At 38.7% G+C, this 19826-nt stretch overlaps 1 protein-coding gene across 3 annotated transcripts in view; it reads right to left on the bottom strand.

Annotated features, from left to right (window-relative positions):
- ZNF451 (zinc finger protein 451) overlaps window positions 1–18881 on the bottom strand; it is a 115263-nt gene extending 96382 nt beyond the window's left edge. For all 3 annotated transcript variants that reach the window (XM_044004459.1, XM_044004460.1, XM_044004461.1), the window contains exons 1-2: window positions 18388–18881; window positions 17608–17685 (exon numbers count right to left, since the gene is read on the bottom strand). In XM_044004459.1, the coding sequence (XP_043860394.1) occupies window positions 17608–17685; window positions 18388–18432 (123 nt within the window). In that variant the 5' untranslated portion in view covers window positions 18433–18881. The remainder of the gene's footprint in view (window positions 1–17607; window positions 17686–18387) is intronic.
- Window positions 18882–19826: the final 945 nt, after the last annotated feature.

The raw sequence follows: 19826 nt of genomic DNA, 5'->3' as shown, positions 1-19826 counted from the left end.
AATTCCATTTAAAGTAAAGGTAGATAATATAAAATACTTGGGAGTCTACTTGCCAAAACAAACCCAGGAACTCTATGAACACAACTACCAAACACTCTTCACACAAATCAAATCAGATCTAAATAATTGGAAAGATATCAATTGCTCAGGGATAGGCAGAGTTAATATAGTAAAAATGACAATACTGCCTAAATTAATTTACTTATTCAGTGCCATACCAATCAGACTACCTAAAAATTATTTTATAGAGCTAGAAAAAATAATAACAAAATTCATCTGGAAAAACAAAAAATCAAGAATATCCAGGGAAATAATGAAAAAAAATTCACAGGAAGGTGGGTTAGCGGTACCAAACCTGGAACTTTACTCTAAAGCGGCATTCATCAAAACTATCTAGTACTGGCTAAAAAATAGAGTGATAGATCAATGGAATAGGCTAGGCTCAGGAAATGCAGTAGTAAATGACACTAGTAATGTAGTGTTTGATAAACCCAAAGACTCCAGCTTCTGGGATAGGAACTCAGTATTTGACAAAAACTGCTGGGAAAACTGGAAGATAGTATGGCAGAAATTAGGCACAGACCAACATCTTACACCTTATACTAAAATAAGGTCAAAATGGATACATGATTTAGACATAAGAGGTGATACCATAGGTAAATTAGGAGAGAAAGGAATAGTCTACCTATCAGATCTTTGGAAAGGAAAACAGTTTTTGATCAAACAAGAGATAGAGTATATTATAAAATGCAAAGTGGATGATTTTGATTACATTAAATTTAAAAATTTTTGTACAAACAGAAGCAATGCATCCAAAATTAGAAGGGAGGCAGAAAGCTGGGAAACAATTTCTGTGGCCAGTACTTCTGATAAAGGCCTCATCTCTAAAATACATAGGGAACTAAATTAAATTTATAAGAATCCAAGTCATTCCCCAATTGAGAAATGGTCAAAGGATATGAACAGGCAGTTTTCTGATGAAGAAACCAAAGCTATCTATTCCCATATGAAAAAATGCTCTAAATCACTATTGATTAGAGAGATGCAAATTAAAACAACTCTGAGGTACCACCTGACACCTATCAGATTGGCTAAAATGACAAAAAAGGAAAATAATAAATGTTGGAGAAGCTGTGGGAAAATTGGAACACTAACGCATTGTTGGTGGAGCTGTGAACTGATCCAACCATTCTGGAGAGCAATTTGGAATTATGCCCAAAGGGCAATAAAGCTGTCCATACCCTTTGACCCAGCAATACCACTTTGGGGTCTTTTTCCCAAAGAAATCATGGAAAGGGGAAAGGGACCCACATGTACAAAAATATTTATAGCTGCTCTTTACGTGGTGGCAAGGAATTGGAAGTTGAGGGGATGCCCATCAATTGGGGAATGGCTGGACAGGTTGTGGTATATGAATACAATGGAATACTATTGTGCTGTAAGAAACGATGAGCAGGAGGAGTTCAGAGAAACCTGGAGGGTCTTACATGGGCTGATGATGAGTGAGATGAGCAGAACCAGAAGAACATTGTACACAGTATCATCAACACTGAGTGTTGATCTACTGTGATGGACTATATTCTTCTCACCAATACAATGGTACAGAAGAGTTTCAGAGAACTCATGATAGAAGAGGATCTCCAAATCCAAGAAAAAAAAAAAACTGTGGAGTATAGATGCTGAATGAACCATACTATTTCTTTTGTTTTTGGTGCTGTTGTTTTTTCTATTTTGAGGCTTTTCATCATTGCTCTGATTTTTCTCTTATAACATGACTAATGCAGAAATAGGATCAATGTTATTATGGGTGTGTGTGTGTATATATAAAAAAACCTATATCAGATTACCTGCTGTCTAGGGGAGGGGGGAGGGGGGAGGGAGGAGGGAGGGAGGGAGAAAAATCTGAAATTGGAAAGCTTGTATAAACAAAAGTTGAGAACTATCTTTACATGTAATGGAAAAAAAAAAGAAATTAATTAATTAATTTTTTAAAAAAAAGAAATAGAAAGAATCCACCAGTTACCTCTTCAAACTACAAAATGAAAACTCCCAGGATCATAGTTAAAATCCAGAGATAAAGTAGCAGTCATAAAAACTATTTGGTACTGGCTAAAAAATAGTGGTGGATATCACTGGAATAGGTTAAGCACAGAAGACACAGTAGTAAATGACTATAGTAATCTACTGTTTGATAAACCCAAAGACTCCAGCTTCTGGGATAGGAACTTAGTATTTGACAAAAACTGCTGGAAAAACTGGAACAGTAATGGCAGAAATTAGGCATAGACCAACATTTTACCATATACTAAAATAAGGTCAAAATGGGTACATGATTTAGACATAAAAGTTGATATCATAGGTAAATTAGGAGAGGAAGGAATAGTTTACATCTCAGATCTATGGAGAGAAAAATTTATGACCAAACAAGAGATAGATAATATTATGAAATGCAAAATGGATGATTTTGTTTACATTAAATTAAAAACGGTTTGTACAAACAGAAGCAATGCAGCTAAAATTAGAAGGGAGGGGGCAGCTAGGTGGCGCAGTGGATAGAGCACCGGCCCTGGATTCAGGAGTACCTGAGTTCAAATCCAGCCTCAGACACTTGACACTTACTAGCTGTGTGACCCTGGGCAAGTCACTTAACCCCAATTGCCTCACTAAAAAAAAAAAAAAAAAAAAAAAATTAGAAGGGAGGCAGAAAGCTGGGAAAATTTTTATAGCCAGTATTTCTGATAAAGGCCTCGTTTCTAGAATATATAGGGAACTAAATCAAATTTATAAGAATGCAAGTCATTCCCCAATTGAGAAATGGTCAAAGAATATGAACAGGCAGTTTTCAGATGAAGACATCAAAGCTATCTATTGCCATATGAAAAAATGCTCTAAATCACTGTTGATTAGAGAAATGCAAATTAAAACAACTCTGAGTTACCAGCTAACATCTATGAAATTAGCTAATATGACAAAAAAGTAAAATAATGTATGTGGGAGAAGCTGTGGAAAATTTGGAACACTAATGCACTGTTGGAGCTGTGAACTGATCCAACCATTCTGGAGAGCAATGTGGAACTATGCCCAAAGGGCTATAAAACTGTGCATACCCTTTGACTCACCAATACCACTATTAGGTCTTTATCCCAAAGAGATCATAAAAAAGGGAAAAGGACCTACAAGTACAAAAATATTTATAGCTGTTCTTTTTGTGGCAACAAAGAATTGGAAATTGAGGGGATGCCCATCAATTGGGGAATGACTAAACAAGTTGTGGTATATGAATGTAATGGAATACTATTGTGCTATAAGAAATGACAAGCAGACAGATTTCAGAGAAACCTGGAAGGACTTAAATGAACTGATGCTGAGTGAGATGAACAGAAACAAAACAATAAATACAGTATCAGCAACACTGTGTGATGATCAACTGTGATAGATTTAACTTTTCTCAGTAATACAATGATCCAAGATAATTCCAAAGGACTCATGATGGAAAATGCTCTCCAAATCCAGAAAAAAAAGAACTGTGGAATCTAGATGCAGATTGAACTATACTATTTCAACATTTTTTGGTTTTGTTTTTTCTTTTGGGGGGGTTTTCCCTTTTGTTCTGATTCTTCTTTCACAACATGACTAATGCAGAAATATATTTAATGTCAATGTACATATATAACCTATATCGGATTGCTTGTTGTCTTGGGGAGCAGGGAAGGAAGAGAGGGAGAAAAATTTGGAACTAGAAATCTTATAAAAACAAATGTTATGGGGCAGTTAGGTGGCACAGTGGTTAAAGCACTGGCTCTGGATTCAGGAGGATCTGAGCTCAAATCCGGCCGCAGGCACTTAACATTTACTAGCTGGGTGACCCTGGGCAAGTCACTTAACCCTCATTGCCCCACAAAAAAAAAAAACCACACACACCCCCAAATGTTGAAAACTATCCTTACATGTAACTGGAAAATAATAAAATACTTTGTGATTAAAACAAACAAAAAAACCCAGCATGGTCCCCAACAGTGCGATCAACTTTTGGATAAGACAATTAAAATTGGTGTTGAGAGACAGTTATACGTCCCCCAAAGAACCAATATTGAGCCCCTATATTTCCCAGATAAAACATATGTGGTGAAGGGGGCTGAACTTGCTACTAATTGTGGCAATAAACATCAATAATGTGTTCATTAAATGAGACTTCTGGCAACAACTAATCTAGGTCAACTGTACCACCATTTCCTTAGTGATACAGTAAGGAACACAATCAAACCTAACTCTTAGCTGAAGACCTTCCTATTTATTTAAAAGGTTCCATGAAAGAATAATTTGGAGACCAGGGCACAGTAGAATCTGGTCTGTCTGTGATTACCAGCTAAAATTTCAATTAAATGGGCAGCAAATAATAGTGTCCTGTCTCTATGGTTGAATGAGTCTATTGGCCTTAGAAAGAGCAGAGAGGAACCTGACACAAATACTGCAGTTAGTCTAAAAACCCAACCAGGATAAGTATATTCTATTACCCCAATGGTAGCAGCTTCATTTTTTTTAAATGAGGTAAAGATCCTTTACCTGATTTACAGACTGGCAATTAATTCACAAAGACAGACTAACCTACATCCCATTGGCTGTAGAGACAAATGCGATTGTCAACGTGAGGCATCAAATGAAACCCTCCCACACATCCTCTATTAATGTGGTTCTCAAATGAGTGGAGATATTAATGCCAAGATGGCTATTTTAAACAGACTAGTTATCAAAATGTGGCAAAGAAATGAAATTTAGATAAATTTAACAGTTTCAGGGCTGAGAAGTATTAAGACCAGATTTAGTATTCTTGAACAATAAGAACAATATTACCACTATAATAGAAGTTATAAAACCCTTTGAAAAGACATTCTGTCTATTTGCCAGAGCTGGCAAATTTGAGAAATACCAAATAGTCTGGAAACAATTGGCCTAGAAGGTTAGAATATACTGCAATTTGCTGACAGTGAAGGCCTTTGGAAAATAGGATCCAACTAGTAACATAGTGCTACCTAAATTAAAGATAAGTCTGAGGCATGCTTGTATGATAAAGAATTTTATGGTATGAGATTTCATTACATGGAAGCAGAGACATACATATTATTAACATATAATAGGAGTAAGGCAAAACACAGAATGAACTATTAAGAACATGTTGAAAAGTGAATGAATTACCTTTGTAACAATTGGAGTGACGCCAACTGCTGGAGAGTTACTGTAGAAAAGCTCCGCCATGAGGAGAAGGCGTCTGAGGGCAAGCCATGCGGCTTTTCTTTGGCGTCAGGAAGTGATGTTTGCTTGTGGGTACTGTCTATCAAAGCTACCAGCCAATTAGCTTGGAGCTGTGTGTGCATGTGGACGGATGTTCCCAGTTTCACAGGAGGCTTGTAGAATGAATAAGGCGTGGTTCTCTCTCTTTCATCAGGACTCTTGTGGAGAGTGGAGTTAAAGTGCCCGCTCCCTGAGATAAATAGGCACCTGGGCCTCTTTCTCTCTCTTCACCAAATTCTTATTCTCCTTAATAAATACTTTTTTTGGGGGGGGGGCAATGAGGTTCACACAGCTAGTAAGTGTCAAGTGTTTGAGGCTAGATTTGAACTCAGGTCCTCCTGAATATCCAGGGCTGCTGCTTTATCTGCTTTGGTACCTAGCTGTCCCTCCTTAATAAATACTTAAATACTTTTTTGCTAAAGCTTATAATTTATTGGCAACAACTCATTAGATTTTAGACTAGCTAGGATTTTAGCCCCTTACACCTTATTAATTTATACACAATGTTCTGTATTTCTTTGTGATCTATGTTGATTAAAATGTACCTATCTATGTTTAACTCTTGATTTTATAGTGCACTTTTACTATTATTAGGTATCTGAATGTTTAACCTCATAAATTGTAAAGATATGATCAAAATACCCATAGCCTCTCTTCACTTAAACATTAGTTAAAGTAAAAATATCTATTCTTATAATCTGATGATACACTTATAGCTTTTGAACTGTATCATCATCTTGGATCATATAAGTCTAATTAGACAATATGATAAAGACAACTTTGAAATTATTGGGGGGCAGCTAGGTGGCGCAGTGGATAAAGCACCAGCCCTGGATTCAGGAGGACCTGAGTTCAAAACTGGCCTCAGACACTTGACACTTACTAGCTGTGTGACCCTGGGCAAGTCACTTAACCCTCACTGCCCCACAAAAAAAAAAAAGAAAGAAAGAAAGTATTAGGAACTCTGTTTATTGGAGTAATGACCAACTATGACTCCAGGATTAATAATGAAACATGTTACCTACCTCATGATAGAAATTTCAGCAGAATGAGACAAAAATCTTTTTTGGACATAAACAAGGTATGTTTTAATTGACAATATATGTCTATAATGGGGTTTTTCTTTACTCATCAATGGCAGAAGGGAATTGGGTGAGGGAGGATGTGGTGGGTTTTTCCTACTTAAAGATCTTCAAGGATAGAATGGATTGTCACTTGTTCTGATATAGAATCAACCAGACAGTTGCCAAGGTCCCTTCCAACTCTCCAATTCTTGAATATATAATATCTTGAAGTAGACTAAAAGAGCAGGTCATGGGAGCAGAGGTCAACTAAAAAGCCAGGATACTTAAGGGAAAGTCAACATACATACATACACACACATACACACATGTCTACAAATATATATGGGAAATATATGTATGAGAGAGTTAACATATATACATATATGTATGTATGTCTACAAATGTAAAAGTAGGGGATAAAATGGAAAGACTGAGCCAGTTACTGAACTCTTAAGGAAGGATAGAAAATGAATTTGGTGCTAACAGATAACTGCCACCATGACCTATGTAAGGTGACATAGATGGGTAAAATCTCAAAGGGGAGGATGTTTAAAATAAAGGGAAATATGTTTAGGATATAAAAGAGAAATTCAAGAGGGCACAAAAGGATAGAACAGAACTGGATAGAGATTAGAAGAGAAATGGCAGAGGTGGTTAGAGATAAAAAAAATGTTGTTACCTTCAATCATCAGCCTATTGGTTCTTTATAATCTTTATGTTCAGCTAGATTGGATTTAACATGGTCTGTTGTTGGGAGTATATCTGACGCCTTTTTAGCATGGTAGAACCTGAAAAGACTAGCACTCTATGGGCGGCAACAGAGTTGGAAAATTCATACTAGAATGTGGCCTTGGAGTTGGGATTTATTAACTACTCATCTCTAGTGTTTGGAGTCAGAGGACTTTGGTTTGTATGCCTACTATCAGTGTGATCTTGGACAAGTTCACTAATTTCTTTCTTGGCGTCAGTTTCATCATTTACAAAATGAAAGAATTAAACTATCTGACTTCAAAGGTCTCTTCTAGTTCTAAATCTATGATCCAATGATCTCAGTCTCCCAGTATGCTGTAAGTTGAAGTAGAAAAAGTACTCAAGAAAACAAAGACAGGAAGAATAGCTACACCAAAGCAAGTAGAAACAAGAGTTGCATGCAGGAAATAATCATTTTTAAGAACACTAAAAGATTAATTCAAGACATTGAAAGAAAGATATTAGGGGCAGCTAGGTGGCATAGTGGATAAAGCACCAGCACTGGATTCAGGAGTACCTGAGTTCAAATCCAGCCTCAGACACTTGACACTTACTAGCTGTGTGACCCTGGGCAAGTCACTTAACCCTCATTGCCCAGCAAAAAAAAAAAAAAAGATATTAAATGATAGGAAGACTCATGATCACTACCAACTAACCTAAAAAAGTGATGGAGAGGCCATCATTAACTACCAACCCATATGCCTCCTTTCTCATGGCCAGAAAATTACAATAGTCTATATGATAAAAATATGAAAAGCAGGCTTTTTTTGCAAAAGACATCCTATTTCAGAAGCACATCTTTATTGTTACAAAACCTCTAGAAAAGTACAGATAAAACAAGTTATCACTGTGTTTATGCTGACTATAAAAGTATTTAATTCAACAGAAAAAAAATGCAAACTTAAAGGCTCTCCTTTAAAAGGAGCCACCCACGTAAGTTTCATGGATAGCTTCAACAAGAGATTAATTTTGTCTAATGATAATTATTAATAATTACTAGGGCAGGGGCAGCTAGGTGGTGCAGTGGATAGAGCACCAGCCCTGGATTCAGGGGGACCTGAGTTCAAATCCGACCACAGATACTTAACACTTACTAGCTGTGTGACCCTGGACAAGTCACTTAGCCCCAATTGCCTCACCAAAGAAAATAATAATAATAATAATAATTACTAGGGCATAAAGTAGGGATATACACACACAAAGGTATTTGTTGTTTTCATGGAGAACGTCCAACACAAAGTATAAATGGAAAAGGGATTCTTTATAAAGTACTTCAAATGCTATTGTGCTAATTTTAAGTACCACTGAATTTCTTAAACAAGATTCAAAAACAATCAATAATTCAGTCAAAAAATCCACACCAGAAAAAACACATGGATAAAGAAGAATATCTACTGTCCAGACTTTGATATGCAATGGATGACCAGTTCATTTAGCTGATCCACTAATTATATAGTAACTGATAATAGAATAATAAATTGGACCTAGAATTGAAATGGAGGAAGAAAGAGGGAAAGATGATATATAGAAAACTGTGCAGTACTTTAAAGAACTCAAGGTTCTCTCCAAAGGAAAAAACAAAAAAACACCAATATCATTCCAGCTTTATGGCTACAAATCATGGAACATTATAAACTGGTGGGCCTTATAGGCTGCAACATATTACTATAAATTATTTATACTCAAGACGGGGCATCAAAGACATTATCCATACATTTTATGACTACAAAAGAGGTTGTATCTAGTTTACACAAGGAAGTGAGACAGATGGGCAGCCCAAGAGCTTCACAAGTGTTACCTATGTAAAGTCAGAAGACCTTGAAGAAAGTTCCCAGTGTGTTGGGTGGACTCCCTATGAAAGATTAACATGAACAAAAGTCATGAAGAGTAGATGCAATGCAACCTGTGCAGTTGGCAGGAGTACTCACGTTGACAAGAGCATAGATTTGCTGATACATTGAAGCAATTATATTGTTTTGTACTGTCGATAAATTTCATTGTATTAGTCTATCTCCTCACCTAATCTGTAAACTCTTTACAAAGAGGGACCCAATTTTGTACTTCTGGATTCTCATAAGCACTTAGAAAAGAGCCAGACACTTAATAAATATTCTTATTGAAACTGAATTTTAAAAATCTTTTCATTAAATTTCTCTTCCTCTAGGAGACCAGCCAAAATGTCAGAATCAAAAGAAGGAATGTAGTCCAGATACCCCAATCAAAGAAGCATCAGCCTGAATAACAAAATCCAAGGAGAAGCCAATGGGTCATTTTTCAGCATAAGATTACAAAGTGAGAAGGGCAAGAATGGTGGTAAAGGGATGGTCCAGGGTATTCAAACACATTCATTCCAAAGAGCTATTAATAATATCAACCAGGGAAACTGAAGCCAAACCTGGGAGCAGAAAGGGGCCATGGTGATATCCCTCTAAACCACATTCAGAGCCAGATTTTATCAGCAGAAAGTTGTAGAGCTATAACTCTACAGTAGCAGGAACACCAGAAAAGAAATCAGCATGATTCTAAGACCATTATGGTCCTACTAGAAATGCACAGAGCCTAACCCAAACCCAAAGTCTCAATCAATGAAGAAAGGCTAGGCAAATGAGAAAAATTTTTAAAAGACACTGGGGGGTGGGGGGGGGCACAGCAGATAAAGCACTAGCCCTGCATTCAGGAGGACCTGAGTTCAAATTGGGCCTCAGACACGACATTTACTAGCTGTGTGACCTTGGGCAAGTCATTTAATCTTCACTGCCCCACCAAAAAAAAAAAAAAAAAAAGGGAAAAGACACTAGGGATACCCATGATATAGTACAAGTAGAATAACTTCAAAACACAAAGACTCAAAATACAAAGATATACAGACACAGAGCTAGCACACAAGATCAATTAAAATTCCTAACAGAAATGATGCAAGAGTGTTTTAAGAGTTTAAAAAATGATTATAATAAAGTAAAGAGCTGGAGGAAAGAACTGAAAAAGAAATGAGAGTTACAGACAAAAGATAACAGATTCCCTGAAAATAGAATGGGCCAAACAGATGTCACTGACTCCATAAGCCAACAAGAAACATTTTTAAAATTCAAAACATTGGGGAAAGTGAAGAAACTTTAAGATAGATAATATTTCTTTTTAATTTTTATTTTCAGTTTGAAAGTCTCTCTCCTTTCCTTCTCCTCCCCCACACATTTTGAGAAGGCAAGAAATACAATGTCCATCATACTTATGAAGTCATGCAAAACATACATGGGGGGAAGAAAAATGAGAAAAATATAATTCAATCTATACTCATTAGTTCCCTATCTAGAGATAGATAGCATTTTTCAGGTAGATTTTTTTTAACTGAGCTGGGAAATAGATCAAGTTAAAATAATTTAATATCACTGGACTACCTAAAAGCCATGACCAAAAAATAGCATAGGTATCACATTTCAAGAAATCATGAAAAATACCCAAACATATTAGAATAAGAAGTCAGAGTAAAAAAGGAATGAATACACTGATCACTTAATGAAAGAAACACAAGAAAACTTGAAGAAAATGATTGTAAAGTATTTTTAAATCATGACTACACCAATCTAGGAAAAAAAAACAAACACAAGAAAAGTTAAGGACAAACACAGAATTTTAGAAGAGTGAGGCATTAAAGACCTCTGACAATTTCTGAATGCAAATAAAGAGTAAAAATATTTCTTAGTTATGCTTTTTCATGGAGTTTAGCTAAGAACCCTTTCAAAAGAGCTATTGAATAATAGCTTGAGGGGATGATAGTCTAGTGAAAGTTTTTTAAGGATACTAAAAAGTTGGGCTTGGGAGAAGGCAATAGAAATGAAAACAGTTGATAGAGAATGATTGAAGGATTGGAGAGATAGAGGATTAGATCAAGCACAAAATTTTTTAGGAACACACTTTATAAAGCAAGGTATACCTGCACTAGAAGATTACAATGATACATTAATTAGCAATCTTATCCCAGTAGGCCTAAGGCAAGATATAAAAAAGTACAAGTTTTAAAAATTAACATTCATTACAGTAATCACAAAAGTAGATACTGTTCCTGCCTAGGATAGAAGGATCTTCCTTTTCCAGTCCTTAACATTAGAAGAACAATTTGTTACTGAATAAACTTTTTTAAAACAAGGGAAAAGGGGGGCAGCTAGGTGGCGCAGTAGATAAAGCACCAACCCTGGATTCAGGAGGACCTGAGTTCAAATCCGACCTCAGACACATGACAGTAGTTGTGTTGCCCTGGGCAAGTCACTTAACCCTTACTGCCCAGCAAAAAATGCAAACAAAAAACGAAAGAAAATTGATCTAAAAGTAGAGACACATTACCTAAATTGTTAAAGGAGAATTTTCTAATGTTTTCTAAAGTTTTAATGAAATGAATGGTTTCATGTCCACTACACTAGAGTAGAATCTCTTGAGAAAAAATGTTGAGAAGAAATCAAAGTCAGACTCAAATAGGAGCCAACCACCCTGTCCAAAAATGAAAGGAGGGTGTAGAGCCTAGGACCTGGAACAAAGGTCCAAAATAGCAACTGAATAAACAATGCAGCATGTCACTGCTTCAACAATTTGGGGAAACTATCAATATATTAATCAGAAAAATTAATCAAAGAAGAAATAGCATCATGTCTTGAGGGAATTATAGGATCTAGAGTTTGAAGAGATCTTATTAAAAGTCATTTATTTCAATCCTTTCATTTTTCATATGAAAACCAAGGCTCGGGGCAGCTAGGTGGCACAGTGGATAAAGCACCGGCCCTGGATTCAGGAGGACCTTAGTTCAAATCTGACCTCACACACTTGACACTAGCTGTGTGACCCTGGACAAGTCACTTAACTCTCACTAACCTGCCAAAAAAAGAAAAAAGAAAACCAAGGCTCAGGGCAGTTAAATGACTTCCCTAATAGTGTCACTCAGTAAAGATGCAAACCAATACCCATTGACTCAAACTCCACTGTACCACAACACTAATGCTAGGGCCATTTATGAGTTTTTAAGTATACGAATGGTGAAGACAAGCACAGGAAAGCATGTGTTGCATATACACATTTGTGCATATGATCTAAAATCTCTGCTAATCAAAAATCTTATTTTAAAAAACAAACAAAACTCCCCTATCCTAAGTCAAAGAGTAGTTAAAGGGCAGCTAGGTGGCACAGTGGATAGAGCACCGGCCCTGGATTCAGGAGGACCTGAGTTCAAATACAGCCTCAGACACTTAGCTGTGTGACCCTGGGCAAGTTACTTAACCCCAACTGCCTTACTAAAAACAAAAACAACAACAAAAAAAAGAGTACTTAAAGGCAGGAACAGGAAGGACTCTTGGTTTCCTCATGCTGACCTCCATACTTTAACTGGGAATCATGAAATCCTATATTCTTTAAACTCTCATTTCCAGTTACAACGATTGTGTGGCTGCAGAGGTCTCACACATGTACTTCAGCAAAAATCTAAAGAAGATCAAAAAACCAAATAATGATCAAAAATCCAACAGAGGGGGCAGCTAGGTAGCACAGTGGATAAAGCACCGGCCCTGGAGTCAGGAGGACCTGAGTTCAAACCCAGCCTCAGACACTTGACACTTACTAGCTGTGTGACCCTTAGCGAGTCACTTAACCCCAACTGCCTCAGTTAAAAAAAAAAAATCCAACAGAAACTACAGTAAGCACCTTCATCCACCCCAGGACTGCACAAAGGGGTCCACTGTAAAACAAGTACTTTCTGGCCGATCAGAAAATTCAGGAGCACCCAAAGCCTCTCTACCCAGAAGGCAAGAAAATGAGAAGAAGCTATGTACAGGATGAAAAGTTGAGGCAAAAGGGCAGGAAACCAACTACCAATGCTCATTCAGACAGAGACAGAAGTAATTTACAGCACTCTGACCTGACTGAGCTGATCTAGTGGGTGTTAAAGACCATATGGCTCTGAAACAGGACAATGCAAGGAGGTTTGAAACCTGCCAGGGCTCCATAAGGAGACATACCAGAGAAAGTAGAAGCCAGCAGCAAGAAATCAAGGTCAGACTCAAATATAGGAGCCAACCACCCTGTCCAAAAATGAAAGGAGGGAGTAGAGCCTAGAACCTGGCACAAAAGTCCAAAATAGCAACTGAATGAACAGGAGACATAGAACACTACTGAAAAAAATCACAGATCTAGAGGTATCCAAGAGACAAACTAGGGAAAGAATAACTCCACAAAAAATGACAAAGCAGATGCTGAGAGAAAAAATGGCTTGGACATAAAGACTATTAAAGAATACCTGAAAGAAAAGTAGCAAGAAATATGAAGATGAAATTATAAGTGAAATTAGAAAGCTCCAGAGAAAAGAATGAAGAAAATAAATAACTTAGAATAGAACTTAGAAAACTTTACTCAAGTACTATTAAACTACCTGTAAATTAAAATGGAGCAAATAGAAATCAATGATTCCATGACAGGTGAAATATTAAAACAAAATCATAAAAGTAAAAAAAAAAAGAAAATGTAAAGTATCTACTACCAAAAATGACTGACCTGGAAAGTAAATCAAGAAAATGAAATTTAAGAAATCTTCAGACTCCCTGAAAACCAAGACCCAAAAATAGAAATATAGAGAAAATCCTGGATACATTATATCTTTTAAGTTGGTCTTAAAACTGTATTTAAAAAAAAAGAAAAAAAAAAACCTTGACAATATGCCTACAGGGGGCAGCTAGGTGGTGCAGTGGATAGAGCACTGGCCCTGGATTCAGGAGTACCTGAGTTCAAATCCAGCCTCAGACACTTGACACTTACTAGCTGTGTGACCTTGGGCAAGTCACTTAACCCTCATTGCCCAACCAAAAAAAAAAAAAGACAATATGGCTACAACTTCAGAAAAGTTATTCCAAACTATAGTAGAAAACTGCAATACTTATCAAGGCAAAACAGTCAATAGGTTAAATATGCTAGTTACTCTTGAAAATAAGTAACATCCAGGCTTCCCTCCAATAAACGGCCTAATTTTTATGCTTTCTGGAGTGGAAATATAAACAACCATATCACTTCTACTCTTAGTTAAAGTAAATTGGGAGATAAAGTTATTCAAAATTTATGTGACTCTTAGAAAACTACCAGGATGATATCCCAACAAGGGTGTAGCTCACCCTCCTGATTGGTGTGGCTCTAGCTTGGCCACCATTTTATGAGGGGGGGCTTAAGCCAAAATGACTTCACTCCCTACTGAAATCCCTCTCTGAACTGCCTTCCCATCTCCTCATCAGTAGCTTGATGATTTACCCCCATAACAAGCTCCCCTTTATATGCTGTCTTTCCCCCACCGATTTACCCCCATAACAAGCTCCCCTCTATATGCTTGCTGTCTTTCCCCCACCCCAGAATGTAAGCTCCTTGGGAGTAGAGGACTATCTTGTTTTCACATTAAGTGCTTACTTAATGCTTGATTTCTGATACAGATATAAGCTGGGGAAATCTATAACAATAATTTTAAGCTTGTTCAATTCATCTTTTAATATAAATGCTTTAGTTTTTTTATATTCTTTTCTTGTTATTGTTGAGCAGTTTTGTCCAAGGTTTTCTAGGCAACAATACTGGAGTGGTTTGCCATTTCCTTCTCCAGCTCATTTTTATACTAGAAGAACTGAAACAAACATGGTTAAGTGACTTGCCCAGGATCACAGAGCTAGAAAGTATGAGTATTAAGGGCTTTTTTTCCCCTTCTAATATTCAGTACTAAAGCTAAGAAGAAAAAATGTTCTGATCAGGTACACTCCCTCTGGTAAGCATTCTTGCTCACCTGAGTGAAAAAGGAATTATGATACAACCACCACTTGCTTTTTAAAAAGCTACCACCTTATAAGATGACAAGCTAAAAATACTAACTCCTCTGCACTACCCTATTCAGAAGTTATACTTGTCTCTCAGTTTTATTATTATTATTTTGTTGTTGTGAGGCAATTGGGGTTAAGTGACTTGCCCAGGGTCACACAGCTAGTTAAGTGTCAAGTGTTTGAGGTCAGATTTGACTGACTCCAGGGTTGGTGCTATATCCACTGTGCCACCTAGCTGCCCCATCTCTCAAGATTATTTAAGCAAATTTGTATATATTATGCTTAATATTAATTTGGCCCCATCTGTATGTTCTAATCACTCATATTAAATAAAAGCATAAAATTTACCTCTAGAAGCTCTTGGAGTTCAGCCAGTCCAAAGCACTATTTATACAGATGAGAAATTGAGGCCCAGAGAGGCTGACACATGACTGTAAACTAGCAGGGCTGCAATTCAACCCAGGTCCATATGACTACAAATTTAATGTTATTCCCACTGTACCAGACTCAATTTATTAGGGACAGAATATCTATCCTACCACTAATTAGTTTTTTTTTTTTAATGGGGCTGGGTTGTTTTAGTGAAGACTTTCAAAATAATCCTACTAAATTACCTGAATAACAATATGACTAGATAATGGACTAAATATTTCATAACCAGTGGTTTATTTAGTAAGCTTTAACCATGTGCCAACAAAGATAAACAAGAGACAGGAGGAGATACTCTATGACAATCAGGATTACTATAAAGCTGTAGCCATCTGGAACCCTTGAAAAATTAAGTTGTTCAGGACGGCTGAGGATTTCATACAGTAACAGTCATATTAGCATAGTTTTTCTCACAACCTGAGAGGTAGATAATACAAGTAATCAATACTCCCATTTTGCATAAAGAACCTAAGCATAGAGATTAACTGAATTACATAGTAAATTAACTAATAGGTGACAGAGCTTTAACTTGAACATAGGTTTTCTAACTCCAAATCCTATGTTCTCCCCACTATATGATAATAACTATTTTTAAGCATCAAAACTTTCTCATCCACTTTGGATGTAAATATTGTCTAAAACCTACACTCAATATAAATGAACACATTCTTGTTAACACAGGATTATTTATTATTAAGGCAATCTGCCCCTACAGTAAATGATCCTAACATAAATTGTGCTTTTTCAGGGTTTGGGGTTTGCTTTCTCTTTACAGACGATGCTGTTCTTGTGCTTGACTACCTTCTATACTAGTTCTTCTTTCTAGTCCACCAGCTGACTGTGAACTTAAGAAATACTAATACTTGTTAAGTGTGGCGAAAACAACAGCAAATAGGCTACGACCCTGAAATTCAGTATGTCCAAAACTAAACACCAAATCACATTCCCAAAACCTGCCCTTCCCCTACTTCACTATTTCTTTTACTTCTTTTGTTCTCTATTGATGGTACTATCAATCTCCTGGATCATCTAAATCCATCATCTCCAAGTCATTTTTTATTCTTCCCTCTCCCTCACATCTAAACTGTTGGGAAGATCTATGTCTATTTTTAACCTCTGCAATAATTCATCTATATTCTCCTTTCAATTCCCACTGTAACTACCCTAGCTCTCTTGCACTTGGAACTATTGTAAAGAAAAGTTTTCATTGTCCTGGTCTTCCTGTCTCTAACCGATCATCTCTCTGAATCATCCAAAAAACAAACCCCCTATCACACTGCTCTCATGTTATTCCTCTCCTCAAAAAATCTTCAGTGGCCCTTGCAACTGTGTATCCAATAAGAATTAAATAATTCTTGTTCTTGTTATTCAAGGCCCTCTATAATCTCTCTCAAACCTACCTTTCTAGCTTTCTCTCTCTGCTCATTAGCCTCATTTTGCCCTCTATTATTTATCTAGGGTCTTTTTACTCATTCTGTTCTCCCCACCTCTTGCTGCTGAAATCCCACTCTTACAAATCTCATGGCTAAACTCAGGTTGCCACCTCCTCCAGGAAGCCCTGACCACTCTTCTTCCACCTTAAACATGATCACATCTCAAAAATTCCTCAAAGAACTTTGGCTCTTTCCTTTGCTCTTAAGTATTCCACTTTGTGGACTTTGTAATATCTACTTTATGTTCTTAGGTGCTTCTTTGCTTCTCAACTACCATGCCTCCTCCAGCAAGGTGAAGTTGCTTAATAGCTGAACTACAGATTGGTGAGGTATTATGGTGTAGAAAAGATAGCAAGACACAGAAGTAAGGCAGCATACAGAGGAAAATGGGTGTAGGTCAGTTCCCCACTCTGCTATTTCTAATCGGTGTTGCCTTGAACAAGTCACTTATCTTTTCTCAGTCTCAGTTTGAAGAAGTTGGTTTAGATGACCTCCAAAATCACTTCTTGATCTAGGTTTTACATAGTGCTAGACTTGGCGTTAGAAAAAGGCTAGAATCAGGGATCTCCCATTTCCTAGCTACTGCTCAATCAGCAAGTCCCATTATTAACCTCTTTGGGGCCTCAGTTTCCTCATCTGTAAAATGGGAATGATACTTTCAATATATACCTCACTGGGTTGTTTGTGGCTCAAAACAAGTTAATGCCTGAAAATGCTTTGAAACCCCAACAGAAATACCAGCTATTATTATTATTACCATGTAATGACGGATTAAAGGCATCAGTTACTATGGTAAAACTGAACGCAATAGCTACTTACACTAACAAACTGAATGTCATCTTCAGTGTCTTCCTTTGGTGACTCAGTCTCAGAGTCAGTTGAAGATAATTCCATTATCTGCACAACACAAACCAAAACATTCTTTATTAACTCTAAAGCAAGGTAGTTCTTCACGCCACTTTTTTTCACTCCCACAAGATGTACACTGCAGGAGCAACCGGAACTAACAGCAAAGGGAGGAAACCCAAGAGAGTACTCAGAGAAGCCCGATGTTAAGATGCAAATCAAACTAAACAGGCAAGGCAAGGCATGCCCCAATATTTTCATGGAGACTGGGGGCGCGGTGAGGGGGTCGAGACAAGAAAGTGAGGTGCGTTTCCCCATCGCCCCAGTCACTGGGTTCCAAATACCTCCCCAAATAAGGAGACAGGCGCGAGCCGGCGCCGAGCAACAACCCTAGCTCACAATGCTCGTCTCCTCCTCCTTCACAATGCAGCGGAGCCGGTAACAGCTGCAGAAAACTCCGGACCCAGGGCAAGGCGGCCGGCCCGGCCATTGTTGCTGAAGCAACAGCCGGCTTTGCACTAGGTAGGCCCCCTTTCCCTCCACGCCACCCCACAGCGGGCCCCACCGGTTCCGGCAAGCAGCAATCCTGCTCTTTAGTCCCCCTCCTCCCCGCCCCCACCTAGGGCTGGGGTGGATGTTGCATCAGGCCCCTCCAGCATCCTAAGTAAACGGACCCCCCCCCCTTTCCATCCCCCGCCGTCCTCTCCTCGGAGCGGTCACGGTCACGGTCACAGGCTTGTGCTGTTCACCTACCTCGGAACCCGGTTCTCCCTTTTTTTCCGACTGTTCCTCTGACATCTTCCCCTCGTAGTAGCCGCCGCTGTTCCGGCCGCCGCTACTATTAGAGTAGCTGCAGCTGTCCCCGCCGCCCGGGCACCCCTCGCGGCCGGGGCTCGCGTTCCTTCCCCGGTCCCTTCCCGCCTCTCCGCGCCGCCGCCACCGAGCGGGGACCCGCCCCCGCGTGACCGCCTACACACGGTGGGCGGGTAAAGGCAGGGAGGGAAAGGAAGCAACGGGAGCTCCCACTTCAAAAGTAATCACAGGCCGAGGCGCTGGCCGGCCTCCTGCTGCCACCGCCGAGGAAAGAGACCAATCCCACGGAACTCCTTATCCCTAGCTTCTCTCCCGTAACTGTCCGCTTCTACTCCGGGAGCCACCGCACAGGCTTCTGGGATTTGTTATTCTCCCCGGGTCCGAAGCAGGCGCCCGGGTAGACTGGGAAGAAAGACCGCGGCCGGGAAAACCAAGAAGCGGGCGAAGCGCGGAGGAGCATGCGTAGTCAGTTCCGCTGACAGGGCATGCTTGGTGGGAGGGGTAGTTAGAAATGGGCCCCGGAGTGGGGAGGAGTTTTAGAGTTTTTGTATTAACTTTAAAGGAACAGTCTCTTCTTCCTCTTGTCAATTTAGCAGCACCCTAACTTGCCTAGTGTCTTGACCTTCCTTCTTGCTGCTCTTTCTCACACTCCACCCCCACCTAGACTCTCCCCACCTCACCCCACCCCACCCCACCCCCGCCTGTGGTGTGGGGACTAGCCGGGCCCCTTTCAGGAAGGCTAATTGGGTGGAAGAAGGCAAATGAATAAGCAATATGTACATCCTCTTCTGATTTCCACTGTTAGGCCTTCCTGTCCCTAGTAAAAACTGACCTGGAAATCACTTTGTCTCTGCCCTCAGGCTTTGTTTTTTTTCCCCTACAATACTATTCCACTCTTTCACCCGTCCCCCGTAGCACTGAGGGAACAGTCCCCAACTCCATGCTACTCCCTCAAGAAACTCTGCAGGGATGGCAAATGGGAGGATGAGTAGAGCCTCTAAATTCGTATGGCCAGTAGTCCAGGCATTTCCTTGACAGAGATGGTGAAAGAAGAGAGATCATCAGATTGTGTCATTAGATAGGTAATAAAAGGGTTTGGACCTTCATGGGCCTTTCAAAGTAACAAATATAACATATATAACAAATATACCACGTAACATAAGGCCAAATTACATAGATTTATCTTGTCAACCATAAGCCAGTGGTCTGATTATTTGGATTTGGGAGGGAGCCTTGCAAAGCTTTCTCTACTCCATATCCAGGATTAACTGATAAAGCCATAGCTGGTAGTATCCAATCCTAGATGCCCAGTGACAGTCTTCTGGTCATTTGTAGGCTGCTTTGTTTGGCCTATTCTCATCAGTCATGTAGTAGCTGAA

This window comes from Dromiciops gliroides, chromosome 4 (assembly GCF_019393635.1).
Source record: "Dromiciops gliroides isolate mDroGli1 chromosome 4, mDroGli1.pri, whole genome shotgun sequence".
In the NCBI taxonomy this organism is placed as follows: Eukaryota; Metazoa; Chordata; class Mammalia; order Microbiotheria; family Microbiotheriidae; genus Dromiciops; species Dromiciops gliroides.
The sequence above is the reverse complement of the archived record's forward strand: the minus strand, read 5'-3'. Positions and strand labels throughout refer to the sequence as shown.